This window comes from Notolepis coatsorum, assembly GCF_963971535.1.
Source record: "Notolepis coatsorum genome assembly, chromosome: 5".
Classification (NCBI taxonomy): domain Eukaryota; kingdom Metazoa; phylum Chordata; class Actinopteri; order Aulopiformes; family Paralepididae; genus Notolepis; species Notolepis coatsorum.
The window spans coordinates 93684662-93712390 of record NC_140169.1 but is presented as its reverse complement, the minus strand read 5'-3'; the positions used below and the strand labels follow the sequence as shown (position 1 = coordinate 93712390).

Below are 27729 nucleotides of genomic sequence, written 5' to 3'. Positions count from 1 at the left end.
GGTGAGAGTACCATATCCCCTGTTACCTGTAAGGTGAGAGTACCATATCCCCTGTTACCTGTAAGGTGAGAGTACCATGTCCCCTGTTACCTGTAAGGTAAAAGTACCATATCCCCTGTTACCTGTAAGGTGAGAGTACCATGTCCCCTGTTACCTGTAAGGTGAGAGTACCATGTCCCCTGTTACCTGTAAGGTGAGAGTACCATATCCCCTGTTACCTGTAAGGTGAGAGTACCATGTCCCCTGTTACCTGTAAGGTGAGAGTACCATGTCCCCTGTTACCTGTAAGGTGAGAATACCATGTCCCCTGTTACCTGTAAGGTGAGAGTACCATATCCCCTGTTACCTGTAAGGTGGGAGTACCATGTCCCTTGTTACCTGTAAGGTGAGAGTACCATGTCCCTTGTTACCTGTAAGGTGAGAGTACCATGTCCCTTGTTACCTGTAAGGTGGGAGTACCATGTCCCCTGTTACCTGTAAGGTGAGAGTACCATGTCCCTTGTTACCTGTAAGGTGAGAGTACCATGTCCCCTGTTACCTGTAAGGCGAGAGTACCATGTCCCCTGTTACCTGTAAGGTGAGAGTACCATGTCCCCTGTTACCTGTAAGGTGAGAGTACCATGTCCCTTGTTACCTGTAAGGTGAGAGTACCATGTCCCCTGTTACCTGTAAGGTGAGAGTACCATGTCCCCTGTTACCTGTAAGGTGAGAGTACCATGTCCCCTGTTACCTGTAAGGTGAGAGTACCATGTCCCCTGTTACCTGTAAGGTGAGAGTACCATGTCCCTTGTTACCTGTAAGGTAAAAGTACCATATCCCCTGTTACCTGTAAGGTGAGAGTACCATGTCCCCCGTTACCTGTAAGGTGAGAGTACCATGTCCCCTGTTACCTGTAAGGTGAGAGTACCATATCCCCTGTTACCTGTAAGGTGAGAGTACCATATCCCCTGTTACCTGTAAGGTGAGAGTACCATGTCCCCTGTTACCTGTAAGGTGAGAGTACCATGTCCCCTGTTACCTGTAAGGTGAGAGTACCATGTCCCCTGTTACCTGTAAGGTGAGAGTACCATGTCCCCTGTAAGGTAAGAGTACCATGTCCCTTGTTACCTGCAGGCATGCGTTCTTCATGGGACGGGGTTGCACTCCGTGCCACCCCATGATAAGTACTCGCTATTTGCATATCAATAGCGCCGGTTGTCAGGTGTGTTAAATACGTTCTCAGATACATTCACACCTAACTTGTTGTGAAGACATGTGTTACATTCCATTCGTAGAGGCAATTAGGCACCGTCTGTAGTCTGTGCTCAAACGAGGGGACATTAAATGCGCATTCGCGGGAGCGCGCGTGCACGTGGTGCGTGTCACCCCAGATGATTTCAATAACGCACCACTGGTTACCTGTAAGGTGAGAGTACCATGTCCCTTGTTACCTGTAAGGTGAGAGTACCATGTCCCGTGTTACCTGTAAGGTGAGAGTACCATGTCCCCTGTTACCTGTGGTGAGAGTACCATGTCCCCTGTTACCTGTAAGGTGAGCATACCATGTCCCCTGTTACCTGTAAGGTGAGCGTACCATGTCCCTTGTTACCTGTAAGGTGAGCGTACCACATCCCCAGTCTAGACTATGACTTAAAGGCCTGTGGTAGCGGTGACCAGAATGTTGTTGGTTCGATTCCAGAAATACCGGCCAGGTAATTACTGTTGGCACCCTTACGAAACAGTATCATGGTAGTATGATGGTAATTTGAGTTATAGTGCTAGCTATTGTATAAATGACTAACCCTAACCCATGGTACCACTTCTGTACTTAAATAACTTAAATAATAGTATAATCCAGTTTAAACCATGATATAGATGGTATTTCCATATTTTTTTGGAAATACCATGATATAATCTTGGAAATACCATGATATATTTTTGGAAATACCATGTTATTTTTATGGAAATACCAAGGGGAAAGCAGTAAAAAAAGAAAAAAACTTTACTGTCCTAATACCGTATAACGCATCAGAAACTGAGCATCAATCAATCAAACAAAAATAAATCGCACTTTAAGATTGTTAGTTTGGTATTCCGTGAAGCCGTACAGTGATATTCATCCATCAATAGGGCAGAGTCCGTCTGCCGTGTTCATCCGTGAAGGGTCCTCTAGTTGTGGCCTGTCAGCACCACGTGGATCTTAGTCAGGAGGAGGGGAGGAGGAGTGACGCTACTTTGATCAGCTGAGACATGGGCTTTGATAAGCCTGGTCAGTGATATGCATCACAATGGCTCATTCATCAACCTTTAATTCAGTTTTTCATGCTTTTGTGTTTGGATGAATCCAGCATTAGATTAATGAGAATCCACTGAATAAACAACCCCCTTCATTTGAACGACAATTGTTGCGGGCGGAAAAAAAGAAAAGCGCAAGGTATCTTGGTTACAGACAGAATGACACAGACATACACACACACACACACACACACTTGATCTCAAGTGACTACCTGGTAAAATAAAGGTTAAATAAAATAAAAAATCTCTCTCTCTCCGCTCTCACACACACACACAAAGGGAGCCGCATGTGATTGGTGGAGGCGGGACCCTTACAAAGAACTGTTGTTGCTAATCATTGACACATGCTAGCCTGTAATAATCCCCCCCAGAAAAATCTACTTTGCATTTGATATATTGCAAATATATGCCATCACAAACACTGGCATTTAACACTTTCAGAGCCGGCCGTGTTTTCCTTTTTACCCCCTTGAATGCCCAGCAACCACTTCAATGTTAACGTTAATATCGCCTAATCTATGTTTTAAATTATGGCTATGTGTCTAATCTGCCTGTCGCATTATCAATGACCCATTTCCAGTCAACATTGTCGAAGCGGATTGTTTTTTTATCGGTTCATTTCCGTTTTATAGCATTTTGAAAAGCCCTTGTTTTCAAGAAAGAAAAAAAATAATCCCTGATAAACGCTGATGTACTGTAATATTCTAGAACGTTGTCATTGTTCGGCCTATTTATGAATCGTTTTCAAATAAACGCTAGATTATCGATAGTATATGTGTACGTATGCACGCTGGTGCCGCAAGCTGTAAATCGATTCTCTTATTTCCTGATCACTCGCACAGTCAAAACAGCCATATCACATATAGGGGGAAAGCTTATATCTCCGTGAAAAAAGGTCTGATTATCCTAAGACTGGTAAAATAAATAGATTCCTTACCTGAGATCAGATGGTATCCAAATGGATTATTCCAATTCCTGATTGACCATTCCAAAAATCGATCCTTTTATTGATCCCACGCGTGTACTGTAAAACAGCGTATACACGCTGTGCTGAGGGTCCAGCATGAAGCTGATCGGCCCCGGTTACATGCGTGAGAAGTAAGATGTGGATTCCGTTTTTTTTTTTCTCATGCTTTTTCATTGAGTCCAATCCAAAAGAGTGAATTACCATCTGGGAGACGATAGGGGGCGCTTTTTTCACATCTGAGCGCCTGGGGTGGCTGATTTACCAACGGTAGACTCGGTTGATGAAATATGAATTCAGATCGCTAATAAAAAAAAAAAAAGAGAGAAACGAATATTCTCGTTATGGGCATTCAAAGTGTTAAAGGGTTAGAATTATAAAATGAATATGTGGTGTTATGATCAGGGCTGAAGTTGAATAAAAGATTGTATTTTTTTCAATCTGACATTACAAAAAAACTGAATCCATCAAAATCAGTGTTGTTGCTAATCATACATATGCTAGCCTGTTTTTTAACAATAATTTGTGATGCCATCACAAACACTGGCATTTAAAGGGTACAAATAAAAAAAATCCTGCACCAGAATGCAGGAAATGAAGTCTTTGTAACAAAAGATTCCCTGCTTAACACTTTGAATGCCACGGACGAGTTTTCTCGTGTTTACCCCCCGCGGGTTGAATGCCCACTCACGAGAATATTAGTTTTTTTTAAATTTTTATTAGCGATCTGAAATCATATTGCATCAAGCGAGTCTATCGTTGGAGATCCAGGCACCCAGATAGTAAATCACCCTTTTGGATTGGACTCAATGAAAGTGAATGGGAGAAAGGATTTCTGACTCCACATTTTATGTCTCACTCACGCAGCCGGCATCACTCCGGAGCCTGAAGAGCAGCGGGGATTGTGTTCTACTGTATACATGGTGGATCAATACAATTATCGATTTTTTTCGAATGATCTCAGGTAAGGAATCTATGTTATTAGTCTTAGGATAATCAGACTCGTTTTCACGGATATATAAGCGTTTCCCCTATATGTGATATGGCTGTTTTGACTGTAAAAGCGATCAGGAAATAAGAGCAGCGATTATCAGCGAGCGGCACGAGCGTGCGTGCGCACATATATACTATCGATTATCTAGCGTTTATTTAATAGGCCGACAAATGACAACGTTCTAGAATATTCCAGTAAAAGGCGATTATCATAGAATGTGTTGTTTTTTTCCGCGAAAACAAGTGATTTTCAAAATGCTATCAAACGGAAATGAAGCGATAAAAAAACAATCTGCTTTGACAATGTTGACTGGAAAACGAGTCTTTGATAAGCGACGGGCAGATTAGACACATAGCCATAATTTAAAACATAGATTAGGCGATATTAACGTTAACATTGGAGTGGATGTGGGCATTCAAGGGGGTAAAAAGGAAAACACGGACTGGCTCTCAAAGTGTTAAAAAGTGGCCTGACTGGGGCTATATTTTGCACTATTTCCTGGCCTGAATGATTTCCCCAGTCCGGCCCTGGTTAAAAGCCTCCAATGCTTATTAGTGTGTGTGCGTTTGAACGTTTGCATGTTTCAATCATACATTTCCATTTATAATTATTTTTTTTATTAAATTTTTTTTAATTTCTTTAATTTTTTTTATACCTCTTATAATAGTGGGGGTCGCGGCTCTCTGACACTGTTATTTGGGGGTCGCGGCCTGAAAAGTTTGGGAACCCCTGATTTAGCTGATGCTTTTAAAGCGACTTACAAGTTCTGTACGACAAGTCATCAGCTCTATCAGCTGAGTAACAATGGGCATCATTCAATAATACTCTTATTATTTTTCTTGCTTACCTGTCTGTTAACCGTTTCGGGGCCAACCACGGATAAATCCGTGTTTCGAATCCAACGGTTGTTTTGGCTTTTATTCCATTGTAATAACTTACTCGATGTCACCGAGCTGCACTGCAGATCTACCCTCCTCTTCGAATTCTGAAAAGTGCATTACCGGCCAGATTCTCTTAGGGGCGCTGTCTCGATAATGCAGTGTGCCCTGTGGCAGAACGGTGCACTCTTTTTTTTGACTTTCAATGTAGTTTCCAGTTAGCTGGATTCTGGATGTGCAGCCTAGTAGCTTGGAATACCTTTTGCGATGCCGAATTTATTATGCAGTAAAGGAATATATCATCAGCCAATGGACATATGGATCTACCAGATGGAGATCGATAACTGGGAAATGCTTTGGGGGATCCAACCGGCCCACGGTAAGATCTTTTTCACGTAAATTACATGCTGATCAGGGCTTGTTATGATAGCCATCCACCCGATCAGCGAATGAGGCTAATGAGGCTAACGCGGTTATTGGTAATCAATAATCAGAAACGACGTCCCGTCCCGTCCCCCCTTTCATGCATTCATGGTGGACCATCATACCGATCATATGCAGTTTGAGTTTTAACTGTAGCTTCTGTATATCCGAAATGCCATTAGATTTAACGTTAGTAGCTATTAGCCCTGTATCTCGCGTTCCAGGAAATATCCCAGCCGAAATCCCTTATAACGCTTATATTCAAGACGCTATAAAATGAGAACGTATTGATGAAAAAAGCCATTTTGAAGGGATGGTTTATGGTGTCAATTGACAATGAGAATGGACAGATAGCAATACTATAAAGTATAGATTTAGCTCTACAAACAGCCCCACGGACTATGCAAGTCTGTTTAGAAATGCTTGCCGTCTACAGTGATTTTAGACTGATTCAAATGGCCATGAATGTGTTAAGAGAACAATAAGAGGCGGTCAGGTGGCGTAGCGGAGATTGCGTTAATCACCAACACCGGAGACGCTGGATTCGCCTGTTAGAATCCAGCTCACAGCTCCGGCGTTGTCACCAGCTTGGCTGGCCGTTCACACTAATACAATTGGCTGTATTAGAGGGTGGGAAAAGCTGGCGGGGTGGGTCCGGGTCGTTGTAAACAGCGACTCCTACAGTTCGGTCGGGGCGCCTGCTCAGCGCGGATAGGATCTAAGGGGGGTAGTGTGATCCTTCCACACGTTACACCCTCTCAGTGAGAGTCCGCGCTGCCAGGTGAAAAGAAGCGGTTGATTGGCTAGACGTGTGTCGGAGGAAGCACGTGATAGCCTCCACTCTCCCAGACCGACTGTGGGGGGTAAGTGCGCAGCAACCAGGAAGGGGATTGGGAATTGGCATAACGACTAACATTGGGATGGGAGAAAATAGGAGGAAAAAGGAGGGGGAAAAAGATCAAAAAAATAAATAAAAAAATAAAAAAAGAGAACAATAAGAAAAGCCACCGCCACATTCATCAAGCCGTTCTTAACGTCCAAATCTGTGCTTACCCAGGTGTCTTGCATGATGAATCCTACTCATTCTTAAACTGAAATGCGCGTTTGCGCTCAATTAATTTGCATACAGACACGTCCGCCATCTCCTTATAAGGCGAATGAGGCGAGTGTAAAACAGCCGTGGTTCGGCATCTGATCCCTGTCTGATTCATTCAACAGGAAGCGGTTTGCGACTGATCTCAAAATGACACACGAACGTCTCACGACTCGCGACTCAGTGCATGTGTGTGTGTTCCTGTGGGTCGCTCATCGCATGTGTGTTAATCTTTTTTTTTTCTTTTTTTTTTTTATCTTTCTTTCTCCGATTTTTTTGTTTTCTCCCCGTCCCAATTTAGTCGTTGTGCCAATTCCCCCCCTCCCCTACCTGGTTGTTGTGCGCATGTTCTCCTACTGGTCGGTACAAGGGAACCCTGAAGTATCCGCACGCTTCCTCCGACACGTGCGGCGACAGCCAGTGGCTCTCTTCTCACCTGGCAGCGAGGGCTTCTCATTGGTGAAGTGTAACGCGTGGGAGGTCACGCTGCCTTCCTCAAGTCCTGCCTCCACTGAGCAAGCGCCCAGACCTGACCTGTAGGCGTCGCTGTCCACAACGCCAGTTTCCTACCCACGGCCAGTGGTGCAGTCGTAATATGGGAAATGCCCAAACGCCACGTGCGCGTGCATGCGCATACATGTTCCCTCGGTTGCGCACAGAACAGATGATGATTATGCATAAATGTTTTAAATGTAATTGTAGTTAAAAAAAATTTAATTGAATTAACTTAAACTAGAAAAGTAAATACAAACTAAATTAACAATGTAACTTAGAGTTAGTTTACAGAAGGACAGTTTCCTTCAGCGACTCCCCGCCGGATATGGGCGGCTGCTCCGAGGACTCATTGACGCTGGTGGAGAGGCGGTAGTGGAGGAGAGGAGTCCGTTGTTATGCTATCGCTGTAACTGAGGGGTTACAAATCCCTGACTGTATTAAAGATTGTGATAGATTAAACCACTACTACATTATGTACTTATTATTACTTGCCAGACAGTACAACTAATTATGGCAGACACTCAAAATATACGGCACGGTGACAAAGAAATATCATTTAGAAGATTTATTATTATGCATCAATTATACAGAGTGGGAATTAAGGTCGCGCTTTAATGGCGAAGAATATGAATAAAGTCAGTCAGTAGCAAACGTCAGTTGGAATGAATAATTCCTACGATGGGGTACTAGACTAAACGCTGCCTGGCGTAGGATGGCACTATAGGGGGAAACGATGGTACCGCTGGAGACAGGGGATGTCCTCCCAGAGATGTAAGCTCTGGAGGAAAGAAGAATGTTCGGATACTCAGTCTGTTCAATTGAAGAAGAAGAAGGGGCTCTTGTATAGATCCAGTCCTTGTAATCCAAAGGCTCAGCAACAAAGCAATAACTGTAATCCAATTGCCCGATAGCAATGACGATAGCCAGCTAGCTTCGGTCCACGAAGCTAGCCAGAGGTAAATCTTCGAGGTGGTTAAATCCAAACGACAGTGGGTATTAACGAGGCTCTTCTCCAGGTAGTACGTTCCACAATCACTATAATCCAACCAATACTGGTTCTGCAATCGCCGCCGTCTGTTCCAATATGCACATGTCCAGTAGGTTCCACGACTAGGCCCTCCTTGTGTACTGGCACCAATGTATTTAGTCCACGCACACTTGCTAAGGTTCCACTAGTTACTCAACGAACGAACTGCTGGGTAATGCTGCACACGAACGAACTGCTGTTGGCACGATTCACACTAAATGACGACTCTTTACTTCACATTAAGCTAAGTCGAACTTGACGTTACTGCATTAACTCTGACACTTTTACTATTCACTTCGCACGTGGTTCACAACACTCTGTTTAGACGAACTGCTTGCACTTCACTGTTTTACCGAACGCCGAACACACTGCTGCTGTTCGCACCTGCCACGATATATATACTTAAGTGGCTTTCTAGTGCCAAACCTCAGTTCTCGTCTCGAATCAATGCGCCGGCTCCAGGCATGTTCCAACATGCCCAGACTCGCCCTTGAACCTGTCTGAGGACGAGACTGCCTGGCGCTGCCGTCAGGGCATTATCCAATGAGGAAAGTGAATATTACTAGGATTCAAACGCAGGCTTAAAGGGATATAACTTATATATATAAATAATATACAAGGTATATAAAACAATAAACGTAGATTCTCAGCTTTAATCTGGCCCTTCACAACAGCCGCCTCCTAATTAGTCCGCACCTAATTAGTTAAGGGAGACAGATTAATAGTCCAGTCAACTGCTCAATACTGGTTGTGAGGAGTAGGGCAATCTACAAAGTCAGTGGGTCATGGTCGTCATCAGGGGAGTCAGGGAGCTCCGGCAACTCTATCAGCTTCGCCACGGGTCGGGTGTAAGTCCGCCCTTGGACTATGACTTCTGCCGCTCTGACCTTCCCATCGGCACCAGTAATCACTCTGCTCACGCGGCCGGCCGGCCACGTAGCTCGGGGTAGTGACTGGTCTATGATCATAACGAATGTGCCCACCTTCAGGTTGTCCCTGGCCTTTATCCACTTCTGACGGGCTGGAAGGGATGGTAGGTAGCTTAGGAGGAAGCGGGCCCAAGACTGGTCGATCTGTGCTTGGTTGTGTCTCCACATCCTCCGTCCGTTCCTCTTGTTCTGTCTGTACACCGTCTGAGGAGGGGCCGGTTCCGGCCGCCCCATCAAGAGGTAGTTTGGGGTGCTGGGTTCGAGGTCAGCCACGTCGCTTGGAGCGTAGCTGAGGGGAGTGGAGTTCGGAACTCCCTCTTCTTGAGCCCACGGTTCTCTCACAGGCATCTCGTCTAATGTCCATAGCCTCTCAACGGGCTGTACGAGAGAGTGGCCTGTGTCGCTCACCTTTGTGTACAGGCAGCGTGTGGACGTGGGTTGGCTGGTAAGTCCGTCGAGTGGGCCCTGGAGCGTCCACCCCAGTCGGGTCTGAACCGCGACTGGGCATCCTTTGGGTCCGATGTGGGCCGCCTCGATTGGGACAATGAGGTCCGCGTGGTCGGAGCCTATGAGCAGGGTTGGTGTGGCGCCGTCGATGAGCGGTATAGGTAGTCTGCGTAGGTGCTCGTACTTCGCCATCAGCTGTGGGATGGGGTAGTCGTAGCTCGACAGACCTATGTCATGGCTTGTAAATGCCTTAGTGATTTAGTGATACCGCTTCTCGGGCTGCTCGACCGCTGCTATTGTGAATGAGACGTTTTCGCCCTTTATGGTCTTTAGGTCTCGCTGAATAGTGCGGATTGTCATTGTTTCTTTGGTACCCCGCAGGCCCAACTGGGCTGCGGCGGAAGCGAGGAGGAGAGTCTTTTCTGACCCGTCGTCGAGGACGGCGTAAGTGTCCAGGACCTTGTCCTCGTAGCTCAGGAGCACTCTGACCACTTTGATGAGCACTCGGGGGCTCCCACTATACTTGGGGTCGATGTGGAGCACTCCTGTTGGTGGGTTGCCTTGTAGGGCTAGTTTTCTCCTGTGGACCCTGCGCAGTGCCTCGCAGTAAGCGGGGTCATGCGTGTTAGCTTTAAGCCGCTGATCCATTTCAGCGGGGGTCAGTGTCTTGTGGTCGTTGCACTTTGACAGCCAGTGTCCGCCGTGGCAGTAAAAACAGGCGATCTCAAATTCCTCTTTGGCGGGGGGGTTGAGGCTGGCCGGTGGTGACACCGCCTCGGCCTGGTACATCACCGTGATGGGCCGACTTTGGTTTCCTGGTGGGCGCTTGTTGCTCTCATGCAGGACTTCTAGGTGGGCGCCGTCACACTTGCCGCATCTTTTCTTCAGGCGGCACTCGGCTGCCATGTGGCCGCGCGCGCAGCGGAAGCAGCAGCGTTTGTCCTTAAGCCACTGACCTATTTCGGCTGTGGTTAGGTCTTTGAAGGCGTTGCACTGTGACAGCTGGTGTTCACTGTCACAGTACTGACAGACAGCCTTCCACTTCTCCTTGGCGTGGGGGTTGTGGCTCGTCTGCCGTGACACGGCCTCGGTCTGGTGCATCACGGTCACGGACCGGCGGTTGTCGTTGAACCTTCTCGGTCCATCTTTAGGGTCAGAGCCACCCCACACGAACGTGTCTAATCGTAGACTGCTGACCTCCCTGGCGAGGAAATCAGCCAGGTCTAGGAGGGATGGTTCTGGGCCGTGGGGGTCACGGTGGTCTCTCTGCCTCCGAAAACGCTCTTGACGGGCTGGAGGGAGCTTCTCCAGTATCCGCTCCACGTTAGAATTTGCATATAGTTCATATCTCCCCTTCTCCTTTTGTGACCCCAGCATCCCCACAAGGGATTGCACCTTGATAGAGAGGTCATCTAGTGCTCTATTGTCTTTGGCTGGGGGGAGGCGGTCGATATCTCGTATTTCTTGGATTACGTAATCCCATATGCGTCCGTAGCGCGCGTCGAGGGCCACCAGAGCATCAGAGTAGGGGGTTCTTGAGCTCGAATATGCCAGCGCTATGTTATGCGCTCTGGGCACTTTAAGGTGCTTGAGGAGGATGGCATATTTATAAGACTCGTCGTGTACCTCGGACATGATAGTCTCTAAACACATGCGTAGTTCCGTATACTGTGCTCTGTCCTCACGCGTAAAGTCTGGGAACGTGGGTGTTCCAAGGTAAGATGCCATGGATGGCTGGGACACAGATGCGCGTAGGGGGAGAGGCCTCCTGGGCGAGTCTCCCCGTACGGGTGGTCGTGGGTTAGTGCTGGGTGGGTACCAGAGGCCGGGCCGCCAGGTACTGCTCCTCGGTGCTGACTGGGTATTAAACTCACCCATGGGTTGGGTCGGGGGTTCGTAACGCAGTGGCTCGGGGCTGAGGTCGGGGATGTACTGGGCCTCCTGGTCCGAGATGGGTTTGTGCGTGGGGGCTTGATGTCCTCCCTCGTCCTCCGCTAGGTCTTGAAGTCTCTTAGTTAGTTTCTCGGCGACGTAGGCGGGGTCTTCCCGTTGGCTGGGTCCCGTATAGACTGGTCGGGGAGGGGGCTCGGCGACGTAAGCAGGTTCTTCCTGCTGGCTGGGTCCCGTGTAGATTTGTCGGGGAGGGGAAGGTGCCCTCGACCCGTGTCGTGATGATCTCCGGGAGCTCCGGGTGGAGGAGTGGGGAGTCGCCCTCTGGAGCAATTGCTCCATCATCTGCGCCTGCCACCGGTCTCTTTCCGTCTCGTGCTGTGCATTGGCGACGTCGCGCTGTGCATCGCGTTGCGCGTTGGCGCGGTCTCGCTGAATGTTTTCTTCAGCCTGGAGGCGCCTCTCTTCCAGTCTGATGGTCATCGCTGCGTCGGCCTGGAGGCGACTCTCTTCTAGTCGGATGCGTTCTCTTTCCACTGCAGAATGTTCGCGCTCACTCTGTTGTTGCGCCTGGAGACGTTCTCTTTCCACTGCAGAATGTTCGCGCTCACTCTGTTGTTGCGCTTGGAGCCGTTCTCTTTCGGTTGAAGCTGTCAGCGTGGCAATCAGGACCTGCGCTAGTCTCTGGTCAGCCTCGCTGGGGTATGACGCTGATGAGGGTGATCTGGCGTTGACGGGACTTGGTGGTGACCTGTTCTCTTTACGCGCTCCGAGGTCCATCTCTAAGACGCGGTACTCTTCTCTTGGGTGCGCGCCGAGGTCTATCTCGGGTGCGCGCTCTTGGGTCTCTTGCGTTCCGAGGTCCATCTCGGTGGCGCTGTCTTTATCCTTTGGCGCTCCGGGGTCTATCCCGGTGGCGCTGTCTTTATCCTTTGGCGCTCCGGGGTCTATCCCGGTGGCGCTGTCTTTGGGTATAGTCACGTCATGTCCCGCTTGTTCCCCCCCGTGAGCTAAGTCAGTTTCGTTTGAACCCACTGGGGTCTCTACTGGTGGGGCCGACAAGTCGATAGGATTGGGCATGCTTAAGCTATTAGTTTTATCCGTGCTTAGCGTCTTTTTAGATAAGCTAGGAGGTAAAACAAAAGCGTAGTCCTCCAGGTGTGGAGGGGGCTGACGTTTGCGCCTAGGGCGCTCTAGTTTGGGAGAGCCGTTTGGAGAGTGTCCGCCGCTGGCCATATCACTATTAATATGATATTAAGAGTACTGATACCCTCCGGCTCGAAGGACCAATTGTAACTGAGGGGTTACAAAACCCTGACTGTATTAAAGATTGTGATAGATTAAACCACTACTACATTATGTACTTATTATTACTTGCCAGACAGTACAACTAATTATGGCAGACACTCAGAATATACGGCACGGTGACAAAGAAATATCATTTAGAAGATTTATTATTATGCATCAATTATACAGAGTGGGAATTAAGGTTGCGCTTGTATGGCGAAGAATATGAATAAAGTCAGTCAGTAGCAAACGTCAGTTGGAATGAATAATTCCTACGATGGGGTACTAGACTAAACGCCGCCTGGCGTAGGATGGCACTATAGGGGGAAACGATGGTACCGCTGGAGACAGGGGATGTCCTCCCAGAGATGTAAGCTCTGGAGGAAAGAAGAATGTTCGGATACTCAACATCCGCGCGCACTTCTGCCTCAGTGACATACCTAAACGGCGTTTAACCGCGTTTGTGCTAGAGTTGTTCCGATACCGATACCAGTATCGGAAATGCCGCCGATACTGCCTAAAATGCTGGTATCGGTATCGGCGAGTACCCTCTAATGTTGCGCTCCGATACCATATGACGTAATTTATCAACAACACTGCGGACGTTGGGCTCTGTAGATACTTTATATACTCATACTTCGCTGGGTGAGCATTATAAAACAAACGTGTGCTTAATCGACCGTGAATTAAAGTGTCAATTGCCATTAACAGCAGAGCAGATACTTTCTTAAAATGCCATTGTCCCGACAGCGCTGTTGACGGGGAGCTCTGATGAGTTCGCTTGGTGGCTGGTGTTATTAGCATTGAACAGCTAACCGAAAGCTAGCTTTGACGTTACCTTGGCTAAAGTTGGGGCTATTCATAATCCAGCAATAATGACTGCAGATCTGCAAGCAAAGTACAGCAAGTTGGCAAAGGAGTATTCCAAGTTAAATCACAATGTCACCGGCAGTAACGTTACAGTCTTTCCATATAGCGGTAGCTCATGCTAGCTAACCTAGCTCACGGTAACGTTGTCATTGCACAATTGCACGTCGCGTACACAATTAATGACATGTTGCGGACAGCCATATCAGCGACAATGTTTAGCTTTTAGTGCCAAATGATAAGAGTCTGAGGCGGAGTCTCAAAAGAGAATGTTGAATATTTATTGTGCAAAAATCACAACAACAGAGCCTCTGGTACTAAACGGAGCCTTCTTGTGGAAGCAAGTGCAGCAACGAATAATGTCCGTGTGGAACTAATGTGCCAACAACCTTTCCGTGGGTGAACTCATTGAGATAGTTTTCAATTACTGATACTAATACTAATCTATACAATCACCTGTTGTTGAATAAATACCATTACTTTATAGTTATTACTTATTACTAAAAAACAGTATATATAAAACAGTAGCTGTATTTAAAAAAAAAAAAAAACGTTTTATAATTTATATATATTTTTTTATTTTTTTAATGTATGCACTGGTATCGGATAAGTATCGGTATCGGCCGATACCCAAAGCTTAGGTATCGGAATCGGATCGGAAAGGAAAAAATGGTATCGGAACATCTCTAGTTTGTGCACGACTGCATGCCTGCCCACGGCTTCCCTCCCCCTAACCCAGCCAAACGAGTTAGTATAGCGATCAGCCCAAGCCAAGGCAATGCTGACTCCGGGAGTCGAGACCGCAGCCTCTTGCATTGGTGACGAGCGCAATCTCCGCTACGCCACCTGACCGCATGTGTGTTAATCTGATGACAAATAAAGACTTATACTTGTACTTATACGTATACGTACGTACGTACTGTATAGTGTGAAATAAATCGTTCTAGCAAAGTAGGCTTTGTCAATACTGAACGACTGCGTGCTTGTCAAGAACCAATCGCGCAGTATACTGATATGTATATGTCACTGATCCTATGCTCTCTCCTTTCAGAGAGAGATGACAGGTGACAGATCCGGAATTTCTGAACCTATAGGTTTGGAAATACCGGATCTGTCACCTGTCATCTCACTCTGAAAGGTCCCTGTGGCTAAAACCCAGAGTGTGCTCAGAATTTGTAGTGTGGAGCATAGAAGAGAGGGGAGGAGAGGAGAGGTTGTAAATATGCGTTCTATGCGTACGGCCTGGGCAGCCAGCATCTAACTGTTCTAACAGCAATATATAATCCATTTCAGAAGCAGAACGCATGCAATAAGTTATAATAATAATTATTATTATTGAAAAGTTCTGGGTTTATAAAGTCGTATTTGGGGGCAATTGACCAATGGTTTGCTTTCAACCCATGAACTCCTTCCTCTCTCACCTTTTTATATATATATTTTTATTTGATCTACTAAAACTGTATTATATTGTTTGTTTTGTAAATTGTCTTTGAGCATTAGGAAAAGCGCTATATAAATCTGATGTATTATTATTATGAATGGTAGGCTTTTTTTTTTTTTTTTTTTTTTTTTTTTTAATGTTTCTCATCTGGGTAAGAGTTTCTTATCTGGGTAAGAGTGCTCTCGACCACTCTTAGAATTTGGTCTTGCCTGAGAGAGAAAAGCAACAATAAGAAAACGTTGCTGAATCCCAGGTAAGAACAAAATAAGAGGAAATGCTAGTTAAGAACGAAATCTGTTCTTATATCGCTTCATGAATGATGCCGAATCGGCACCAGGCACAGGGAGGTCAGGTCGTTAGGTCAAGAGAGAGAGAGAGCGAAAAGAGTGAAATAGAGAGAGAGAAAGAGAGAGGGAGAGATGGGGGGGGAAGGGACAGAGATACTTTGGGGTTATGTGTGAGATCTTTAGAATGTCCTTCAATAATCCAATAAGGAGAAGGGAGCTGGGAGTAGGGCTGGGCGATAAAACGATAACGATAACTATCGCGATAAATTATTTCCTCGAAATAAACATGAAACGTGGTCGCAAAGTTTCGATATATCGATTTTCCAAGCTTGGCTCCGTTCAGCCTCGGCTCAGCACACTCACTAACAACCAACGTTACGTGATGACGTGTTTACGCACAACAGCTAACAACCAATCAGTGAAGGAGATGGCCGAGAGCGAAGTAAACCCGGAAGGAGGTAGGACTCACTCAACAACAAGGCTTGCTAGGCTAATTAGCTTGCACGGCGATGTTTTATATATTTACGTGCCGAGTATGTGTGTGGCGTGAATTCTGAGGCCACGTTTATAGTAGTGGGGGTATACAGTGGACGTCGTTTCAATATATTGTGGCGGAAGAGAGTATTTTAGTGTCATATTTAGCACATTGTGTCATGGAATACACCGCTTAGATACTACAGGCTTGCTAGGCTAATTAGCTTGCACGGCGATGTTTTATATATTTACGTGCCGAGTATGTGTGTGTTTTGAATTCTGAGGCCACGTTTATAGTAGAGTGGGGTATACAGTTCATTTCAATATATTGTGGCGGAAGAGAGTATTTTAGTGTCATTTATTGTCATGAGATACTCCGCTTGTCGGCTAACTACTAACGTGCGCGGACTGATGATGACATCAACTCGACTTGAGACATTCGCAGCAGCATAAGAAGTTAATTAAACTTGACGGACATTATATCGACGATAATTATCGATATCGAATTATATGAAAATAATTTTATAATTTTATCGCGATAACGTTTTTGGTCATATCGCCCAGCCCTAGCTGGGAGGTAACCAGTACAACCAGTCTAGCTGCAGGAGAAGGGAGGGGAGCTGGGAGGTAACTAGTACAACCAGTCTAGCTGCAGGAGAAGAGAGGGGAGCTGGGAGCTGCCCAGTACAACCAGTCTAGCTGCAGGAGAAGGGAGGGGAGGTGATCATCGGGGGGGACATAGAATCCTTGTGTTGTATTAAGCTCAATAATGACATGATAAGGTAGCAGACAAGGTATTGCTATTTTTAATTTAGGTTACATCATTTCATGGAGCTGTAACAAGGAGTGGGCGACTCCCCAGGTATATAGTTCTCTTCTTGTGGCCTGTGCAGAGGAGAGTTCTGCCCAGCAGAGGGCGGTCTTGGATAGTACACCAAATGGTAAATGGTGCATCTATATAGAGCTTTTATCCAAAGCACTCACACATTCACACACCGATGTCAGAGGAATACCTTAACACTTTTCATGCCAGCCTCCGTGTGCTATTTACCCCGTTGAATGCCACCGCTCTATTCAATGACAGAGCTCTCAAGTTCAAGTTCCTTTTATTGCCACACGGCCAGGCCGGTGGAATTCAAGCACGGTGCAGGTGGTAGCTGCGACAATACACCACATAAAACATAAAAGACACATGGAACAGTACAGTACAGAAAACACCACCTAGAACATATACATGACGGAAACAGTATAGTACGAAAAACTATAGATGTGTCTCATATTTGCGAACGCATAAACTATATCTTAAATTATGGCTATGTGTGTAATATGACCGTCGCTTATCAATGACTTGTTTGCAGTCAACATTGTCGAAACGGATTGTTTTTTAATCGGTTCATTTCCGTTTTATACCATTTTGAATAACACTAGTTTTTTTTAACTGAAAAAAAAAAAGATTCTGCAGGAATCGTGCTTTACTGTAATACACAAAACACGTTGTAATTTTTCTGCCTATTTATGAATCGTTTTCAAATAAACGCTAGATTATCGATAGTATGTGTACTTATGCACGCTATAGAAGCGGGCTGAAAAATCCATTCTTATTTCCTGATCAGTTACACACACTCACAGCCACATACACACATAGGGGACACGTTGATATATACGTGAAAACAGCTCTGATTATCCCAATACTGGTAAAATAGATTCCTTACCTCAGATCAGATGTTCTCAAGAGTATTCCAATTCCTGATCGCCATTCCAAATATCGATCACGTTTATTGATCCAATGCTGGGTACTGGAAATACCGATTCCACACTGTTCTGATGGTGGGCAATGACTTGGATCGTCTCCGGTTACTTGTCTGACAAGTAAAATGTGGATTCCGGACTATTTTTTTCCCCCATGAGTTTCATTCAATCCAATCCAATGGGGTGCAGTACCATCCGGAGAGACGATAGGGGGAGGTATTTTCCCTGTTTGAGCTCAGACAGATCCCCACTGGTAACGTGAGGCTATATTGATGAAATATGAATGGAAATCGCTAATAAAAGAAATAACGATTAAACGACAAGATTTCTCGTCGTTGGCACTCAGCGGTTGGCATGAACTAACAAGATTTCCCGTCGTTGGCACTGAAAGTGCAGGGCTGTACGCTAAGCTTTTTCACTAGGGGCACACTTTTCATTTAGGGGCAAAAAAAATTTTTTAGGGGCAAATTTTTAAATAACAATTTTACCATTATTTATATCGATTGTTTTTGATTTAAAAAAAAATAATTTTATATATATTTTCTTTTAATAAAATATATATATTATATAATCATACTTGTAGTTGTATTATCTGCGAGACATCGCCACCACGCAACAAGTCAAAATGCTCGCTATATGCAACCAGCTCCACTGTCTGTGTGTACTCGAGTAGCCTCCAGCTACGGCCAGGATTCTCCGGAGCTGCAGCTGGACCCTATACTGTAGCCTCCAGCTACGGCCAGGATTCTCCGGCGCTGCAGCTGGACCCTATTCAGCGTTTCCGTTAGCCGGTAATTACCGGTATTTGACCGGCAAAATCTGTTGAAGTCCGACATATTTACTCTCTCCGGTCTTAATGTCCGGTGAAAATAATTCCCTGAGTCTAAGCACAATTTGATTATTTGAATTGTATTAAAATAGGCTAAAATTAAATAGCCTATGCGATGAACGAAACGATCATTACATTTGTTTCCTCGTTGCTTCTAATAATGACAACGACGTCGTCAGCGAGAGCTTAGTGCTGGGTGTGCGAACTTTTGTGAAGCTGCAGAGCCAGAGCACTATCAGCACAATGCAGTATTCCAGCAGTACTCCAATTCAGCCATTTTCAGCCAATGTTGGGTGGGGGGCGCTGCTGTGCGGTTCCCAGAAAAGAGCCAATAACAGCTAAATCAGCTTCTCTGCAGCGCCATACTCTTTGCAAATAAGTCGTTGCGAGGTGGAGAGAGTCGTCACGCAAACCACGATAATGTTGCCGTCTCTCTGCTTTCTCAGTTCTTCGCTTGATATAATTAATACAAATGTCCAATATAACGGAATTCGTTAGCTCATAAAAATGTGATTATAACAGACTGCTGTTTAGTGTCGGACCGACTGCCCACATACGCGGTCTATTTTATTTCAAGTCAGCAGCAGCACGGAGTATCGAGGGACTTATTTTATTTGGAATATATTAATGACTGTATACGTGAAGTTGAACATTATGATATGTGTGACGTGTCTGATACAACGAGGTGAAGCGATGTCGACTCGAGATTCATTTGGGGGTGCGTGTGACAGAGCTGCTGCAGCGGGAGCCTGCGGGGCGGGAGCTTGATGCTGGTAGCGTATCGCACTAACTTGAGAGGCGATAGTAATTTAGTAATTTGATTCTGCAAATCAATTTCTCATTCTTCGCTTGATGTAATTAATACACATGTCCAATTATAACGGAATTCGTTAGCTCATAAAAATGTGATTATAATAGACTGCTGTTTAAAACTCTGACCGGAATATCTCGAATATGTCCGGTGATAGAAATCTTGCAGGACACCCAGACCGGCACGAATATGTTCTAACGGAAACGCTGCCCTATTGACTATATTCAGCGTGCCCTCAGCTCGAATACGCATCGACTCAGTGTTATAAGACATTGATATCAGGAGCTATCTGAACTATTTCGTTTAATGGGACGTTTCGTTTTGAACAGTAAGCTAACGCGAGCTATCATGCACTACTAGACTTGCTGGAGCATTTGTTGATATCAGGAGCTATCAGTAGCTAGCCGGCTGGCAGGCTCACCGAGGTCCCAGTGTCCCACTAGAGACTAGTGTTTACAACAGCCACGGGTGCGGGAGGGGCTGGAGGAGGAGGAGCAGCAGACGCCGCAGCTCTCTCCGTGTGTCTGAGTTCAGTTCAGTTCGGCTCACTATAGGAGGTCGAACGCGTCGAAAATATGAAGCAATACTAACTTTACTTTTCTTTTCTTCATAGCTAAATCAGCCAGTCTATCAGAGTGAGTGCTCAGTCGATTGTTCCCGCTGATCATACCTGCTGAGTGCTCACTGCTCAGCTCGCGCGAGTGACGTCATCGCGTCATCACACGCCTTGGATAATTTAGGAGTGAAATGCGAATGCAAGGCTTGAAAGCACTACTCGCAAGCCCGCCCCCAGATAATATTTACCAATCGCAACGGCCAATTAAAGGGGAAATTCGCGATCATCTTGTCGCAGTGTACAGCCCTGAAGTGTTAAAGGAGCTGTAGATAAAAGTTGTATGTAGAGTAATCATTTAAAAAAGAAAATACATCCACAGAGCTTTTAGAAATGTGCGGAATAAAAGTAGTCCTTTCCCCCAAAAACCGATTGATTAATGAATTCATCATAAAAAAGATTTGTGTGGGTCCAAAATGAATGTTGTTGTTTACATGTTGCATGCATGTATCCCTACTTCCCATTTCCCCATGTGGAATGCACCTGATTGGATAAATGACATGCTGGGGCTTAAGGCTGAGACCACTTGATTGATTGATAACTGTGTGAAATCGATAAGTGGCGTCATTTAATTTTTTGCATGTGTACATTTATCTTTTATTTTGTTTAATACTTTTTATTTTTTTAAGAAAAAAATATTATTTAACGTTAGTTCGTGTGTGTGTCACGTGCACTCACTGTTTTTGCGATGCTGTAGTTGGCCCACGACAGCGAATCGTGCTTAGCGCGCTGCCAGTAGCAATCAGGAAGATGCCGTAATAATAATATATATTTTTTATAATAATAATAAAGAAATAGATATTTATTGATTAATTTTGTCCCGATTTATCGATTCTTCCAAATGGCATATCGTCTCAGCCTTACTGGGGCTCTAGTGCAACATCTAGTGGCTGTATGTTATCTATTCTATAGCACCTTTAACTTGCTGCTTGGTTTTCTTTTGTATGCTTTGTTTCTACCAGGCAGACTGATGCACCTGTATGCTCTATGTGTGGACTGTTTAGAAGGAGTCCATAAGATCATCTGCATTAAGTGCAAGTCGCTCTGGGACGGCAGCTGGCACCAACTAGGCACCATGTACACCTACGATATACTGGCTGCCTCACCATGCTGCCAGGTACGTACAGCTCGTCTCCATGTGGGGGTTAAAGGATACTTCACGTTATAGATTAGATCGTATAGCTTTACGCTCTGCTCTATTGGAACTATCCCTTTAATGATTAATCCATTCTAATACTGAAAAAACTTTCACATGTACACACCCCTATTCACCTCCGCCTGGCCACACCCACATCCGCTCCTATATAAGCGGGGTCGTGGCCACACCATCAGCTCCTTCCCTACTTTCACCACCGAAAGTGTGTATACACCACTTTAACACATTGGTCGCCAAAATCGCTTTTCAGCGTTATTGCCCGCCATGCGTTGACCGCCAACATCGCTGTACAGCGTTTGAGATCAATATTTCATTTTTTCGCCATGGCATTCATAATTCATCCACCCAACCCCCGATGCCCTAGCGGGACCCTAGATGGGACTGCAACGGCTCAATCAATACCGCTGCCTGGTGGATGGTCGGGCGAGTTACACTCTCGCAAAAACCGGAAGTGTCATCGGTGCATCGAGGAAATTCCTCCGGCAGTCACATCTCGCTACGGGACTCCTGACAGACACTATAGTACATATGGATCGCTTTCTAAACTTAATAATCGATATGATTTCGGCGTTTATTGCGCCATACAAACCGGAAATGGACCTAGGCGATCGGCGTCGAATAATTGGGATCTTTCACCGCCAGTCTCATCGGCCCACGGTAAGAGAACAGTAACGTTATTTTCAGCCCGATTGTTTATTCATTTCACTGCAAACCATCTGATCAATATATCACTCATACTACATAAAGCCGTTACTGATGATCAAGGAATTATAAACGACCCCCCCCCCCCTTTCCTCCACGCATGATTAAGCATAATGTATACCGATCATATACATTTTAATTTTTTAATATAGCGTGTATGGGAAAGAAACGCCAATCGATAATCTATCATATGCGTTTGGGCCTATAACTAGCGTTTTTGGAATTACAGCAGAAAAGATTAAAAACACTTATATTCTCGAAGGTATTAACACAACAATGTATGAATGAAAAAGTATAACGTTCCCACATCCTGAACGATAGATAATCGATGTTGAATGGGCCATAGTAATGTCAATATAGCAATAAAATTTTAAAAGTTATAGCCCTGCAGAGAAGTTCCCTACAGTCCCCTACAGTCACGAAATACACTCCAAATACAACTCCAAAACGTTCCTGTAAACATGTTGTGACCTGTGTATTTACCACGTGGAGAAATAAAAAATTATTGAATTCGACATTTACGTTTTCTAAGCAGATATACTCGGATTTTTTTTGTTGCCAAACCACTCCTCTCTGGGCTCAGTGATTTCACGTCACCAGTGCTACTTTCTAACGTGAGGCCAGTGTTTGTTTACATTTTCATTTCATTGAAAGGATCCGAACCGATTGAAGTTATTATGGATACCATGACTGTGGTAAGTTTTCATTTATGTTTTTAGATGGAAGGCTGTATTCCATCTGTCTAACGTTGGCGAATATTGTGAAATTGATGAATAGGACATAACGTTGCTGGACTATCGACCTAGTTAGCCCCTTTCGTGACTGCGATGCACGGCTACAGGGTTTGGGCGAGTGAATCCACACTTGTGGTATTATTATAACTCATTTATTGTGTAACGCTAGCCCCTTAAAAATTACCACAGACCACAGTCATGGTATCCATAATAACTTCAATCGGTTCGGATCCTATTTTTTATTTCTCCACGTGGTAAATACACAGGTCACAACATGTTTACAGGAACGTTTTGGAGTTGTATTTGGAGTGTATTTCGTGACTGTAGGGAACTTCAGGGTAAAGGTCTGACCCACTTCCAGTGATTAAGCTAAGCTACGCTAACGGTGCGGGCGTTCCCTAAGCCTAATGCATGCAGTGAGACAAAAAAGGTATGTATCCTCTTGTCTAACTCCAGGGAAGATGTTAACACTTTAACTGCCGGAAGACGCTTTTAGGCGTCCTTCCCCGCCATGCTCAAGTTGCCGAGGACGCCGTAACTCGTCTTTGATATCAATATTTCAAAAATCTGTGATCGAAATCATATTTTCTTTCCGGAGCCCTGAGATGTACTGGTGAGCTCCCATCAACTGTTTAGCGGTTCGAGAGCGCCATCTGGTGGCCGATCGGCAGATCGGCCAAGAGGGAGGGGCTCGCCAAACAGGAAGTGCTCATCCTATGTGCTCCGGGCACTCGCGATCGGTAGCCGGACTCCATCTCAACACACTGGATGATCAATCGCTCGCCCTAACTCAATAAACAACGTTATTTGGACGTATATAGTATTATACAACCTGGAAATGGTTCATCAGGATAAACATCCCATAATCGAAAACGGTCTACACCACGCTGATCGTCCAACGGCGCGAGGAAGATACGGTAAGATTCAGCGTTATTTTTGAACGTGTTCGATATAAACTGCTCTGATGAACATATGACCCACACTAGATGAATGATATAACGCTGCCCACGGAATTATAAACGATCCCCCGCCCATCCGGTCATCATCAGATGATACGTAGAAACTTCTAGAAGTACGTCCAATTGAAATTTTTTATATCGCGCCGATTGCCATCAAACTGTATTTCATCATCAATATAATGCATTTGGGGCTATAGATCACGTTCTGGAGAAAGCTGCAGAAAGAGATGAAAACATACTTATACATTAGACCATATTTTACTATGAATATGTGAATGAAAAAGTTTAACGTTGCTACACAATGAACAATATAGGACTTTGAATGGGCCATAATAATGGCAATTTAGCAATAGAATTTAAAAAGTTATAGCCCTGCAAAGAAGGGGTACTTCTCCATAGACAAATAGAGCTGGCAACCTATGGTATATCATGAATTTAGCCTTAGGCAATCAAAGTGTTAAATAAGCTAATTTCCCAAAATGTTGGAGTTTTCCTTCAACTATGACGGATTGTGGCTGCAATTCTGAATGGCTAATTTCAAGAGGGAGGGTTCTTGTCACAACTGAACTGCAGAAAAGGCACAATGCACATATTTAAAATGTTCTCAGTGTTGGGACAACCCCTCATTTTGTAAAAACAATACAACGCACCTTTAAGTCACACCACAACATGCAAACAAAGGTTTTAACCATAGACAACAGAATTCATTCAACAGTCCTTTTCTATTTCCAATGATTCCTCTCTCAAACTGATGTCTTGGAACTTGTAGTTGTACAATATATAAGTTGTATAATTATTGTTATAATTGTTGGTCATTTCTTAGATTCAGATCAATCTGTGTGTAGGACAGGTCAGAGAGGTTAGATGCTGTTTGTGCTCAAGCCCTTTGAAGTAAGTAATAAAGTAGTATCAATGCATCACTAGTACTTAAGTACAGCTATGAAGTAGTATCAATTCATCACTAGTATTTAGGTACAGTTATAAAGTACTATCAATTCAGCACTAGTACTTAGGTACAGTTATAAAGTAGTATAAATGCATCACTAGTACAGTGCTCAAGTACAAATAATACTAAGAATATAATTATTTCCTTTTCACTTCAGCCACGTTAGTGACATGGGATAAATGACAGAGCATTAAAATCTCCTCATCATCCTCTCCATTTCCCCCTCTCCTTTCCTCTCTGTATCCCTCTCCTCTCATCTCTCCTCTTATTTCCTCACCCCCTCTTGTGTCTCTCTTCTCTCTTATTTCCTCACCCCCCTTGTGTGTCTCTCTCCTCTCCTCTTATTTCCTCCCATCCCGTCTCCCTCTCTCCTCAGGCTCGTCTGAACTGTAAACACTGTGGTAAAGCGGTGGTGGATGTGCGTGTGGGCATGCAGTACTTCTCAGAGTACAGCAACGTGCAACAGTGTCCTCACTGTGGTAACCTGGACTACCACTTTGTCAAACCATTCTCATCCTTCAAAGTCCTAGAGGCTTATTGACAAATGTTGTTCATGCATGCTAGTTAAATTCCTCTTTGTTTTTTAATCTAATCTAGGCAATTTCTTATTTCTTTCGGGCCTCAGTTCTTTTTACGGACGTTTTAGTTCTGTTGCCGTTGTTCTGATTTGTACGTTCAGAGAGACAATGACTGTATTTTAAAAGGTCCCCAAGAGACGGGAGGAAAGTTCTGTTGGACCGTAAAGGAGGCTGTGGAGCTAGCACTTAAAGTCAAGCAAACACATTTAACTGTGACAAGTGAATGTAACTGTATGCCAAACGTTTTTTTCTTTTCTTTTTTTACAAAAACATTTAAATGAAAACTCTCGAATAAAGAAGAGAAAGTTACATGTTGGTCTTTAATTTATTTGTCTTAGTTTACTGAAACCCACAACTTGAATAGCCCTAGATTCTAGATTACAGCGATAGGGGAGATGAAGCAGTGAACAATGTGATCCTAGTTTGTTTGTTGTGTACCTTGTGTAAGACAGGGTCCTATAATAAAATGTGAAATCCTGCTTATTTGTCTGAAAAATCAAATATAATTTCCCTGTTTTCGCCATGGGCGCGGCCATTTTGTTGCTGACGTCATGGGGCTGGTTTGGTGTATACACTGCTGGTTAGCTGCCTATAGTGAATGGGTCAGTCAGTAAATAAAATGTTGCCTACAAAACAACGGGACCGCGGTGGTTCTGTTTGTATTGCTCCTGGCTGGTTAAACTAATTTTACCGTGTGAAAGAGAGGAAAGTTGGTTAATTTCCACAAAAACAGTGTTGTTTTTTTACCCTGAAGACTCTGGCAGGAGCACTCATTCAGGGGTACTACGACTATGCTTGCACCTCATGGTACCAAAGCACCTCAAAGGCGCTAAAAACAAAATTACAAACATCTCAAAACAAACTGGTCAGACTACTGCTTGACCTTACTCCTAGAACCCACCTCACCCCTGCCCACTTTGACAACCTAGGATGGCTTAGAGTAGACGACAGAGTACAGCAACTTGCAATGGGCCTGGTCTACAAGATACACTACACAACCAAGGTACCCATGTACATGTCAAAATACTTCCCAAAGGTCAGTGAATACCACGATCACAACACCAGAGGGAGCTCCACAAATCATGTTAAACCCAGATTCGGCTCAAATAAGGGACTAAACACGTTTCGCAATTATGCCACATCAATGTGGAACGCCCTACCCAAAGCTGTAAAGGAATGTGGATCACTACCCACTTTCAAAACCTCTCTCAAGGGACACCTACGGGAGACTGCAATTCAACACTGGCCCCTGTAAATATCCTAACCCAACCCCCTCCAATGTACAGTAATTTACCTAGTATGGTTTTGTCAATAGTCCAATGTACAATTTTGTTTGTTTGTACAGTGTCTCCTCCCCCCCCCCCCCTCAATGTACAGTTTTGCTTGTTTATACAGTGTGCCCCCCCCCCCAACCACCTCCAATGTAAATTACCCAGTATGGTTGTCAATATCCCAATGTACCCAACCCCCCCCACCCAACCTCCTCCAATGTACAGTTTCTACGTCAAATGTATATACTCCCTTTTCTTGACTCCTTCTGTATCACAAACAGTACTGTATTTGCAAATCTGGTATGTCATAAATGTATAGATGTAGCAGTACTGACTATCTGTATGTCATATATGTCCTGATGAATTGAAAATGGGGGACCCTGATGTAAACAAGACGAAAGTCTTTCTCTGGTCTGCATCCCCTTAACAATTGTGTGTATTGAGCTGTACTGTATTGTACCCATTCTGCAATCTGTTAAAGTTTTCAATCAATCAATCAATTGTTGGCACGTTGGCTCAGGCTGGCTGCACTCAGGCGGCGCGACCAGCCTGTTGGACAGGGAAGGAGGATCTGCAGCGAACACTTCATTGCCTCGGATTATGTTGTTGGGGTGGGATGTTTGTGACTGCTAGCCCATCACTGCTACCTGTACAATGAGGTCAGCTGGCCTCCAACAACAAACCAAACAGCAACATGTTCCGTGTTACACATACTTGATTTGTGGCAGTTACAAGACTCACTCCACACAGCGGCTTATACTCCAGGTCCCTAAACATATTTAAAAGGAAAGACACCTTTCTGACAAGTGTTGCAAACTACGTGCCACAGCCGACAAGTGGTGTAAATTCATCATTCACTCAGCTCAGAGGGAATACCTCGTAAATTATGTACATAATTTAATTAATAGGAAAGTAGCACTGTGCTGTACATTTCCGTAAAAACTCACATTATGCACTTTTTAGCTGCAACAAATGTAAGTTTGGTAGTCATTACAGTTAGGGGTTTACAGCACTTAAAATAAGAGGAGAATAAGCATGAGCTTGTCAAATGCCATGGTGGCCAAGATTAGAGCGGAGCTGCTATAATCCTACCAACAGTCCAGTTTCAAACTAAATACACACCTAGGTTTACAATCTGAATGAAGGGCACAAAAACAGAGATTTTTCCACCCCAGGATATTTGGTAATTTGTCTATTTTCTAGGTTTTCCATGACTGGAAAGGTAGTCTCTGAATTTCCAGGTGTTCCAGGACAAGTGGGAACCCTGCTTACTGTAGAATCTGGATTTACTGTAGAATCTGTAATGCCATCAAACAGTTACTTCAAGACATAAGAGCCCAACTTGGTATCACATTTTGTTTAAATTGTTGTCTGATGTGTGGGTTGGAGTTGAGTGGGGATTGTTATTGTCGGACACACCTCAGGCTCTGCCAAGAGAGGTCTAGAGAAATTCACAGTAAAATAAGTCAACTCCGACCCACACATTAGACCAAAAACAGAAAACATCAACAAAGGTCAATATACCAAGATGGGCTATTTTGCCTAGGGGTCACTGTTTGACAACATTACAGATTCTACCTTTAATGTAGACCACCATCAAGATATTACTCG

General features: G+C 44.6%; 1 protein-coding gene across 1 annotated transcript in view; it reads left to right on the top strand.

The window, feature by feature from the left end:
• heca (hdc homolog, cell cycle regulator) overlaps positions 1-25143 on the top strand; it is a 44938-nt gene extending 19795 nt beyond the window's left edge. Inside the window, exons 4-5 of the mRNA XM_084314692.1 lie at positions 20735-20889; positions 24646-25143. Coding sequence (XP_084170818.1) covers positions 20735-20889; positions 24646-24810 — 320 coding nt within the window. The 3' untranslated portion in view covers positions 24811-25143. The remainder of the gene's footprint in view (positions 1-20734; positions 20890-24645) is intronic.
• The last annotated feature ends 2586 nt before the right edge of the window (positions 25144-27729 follow it).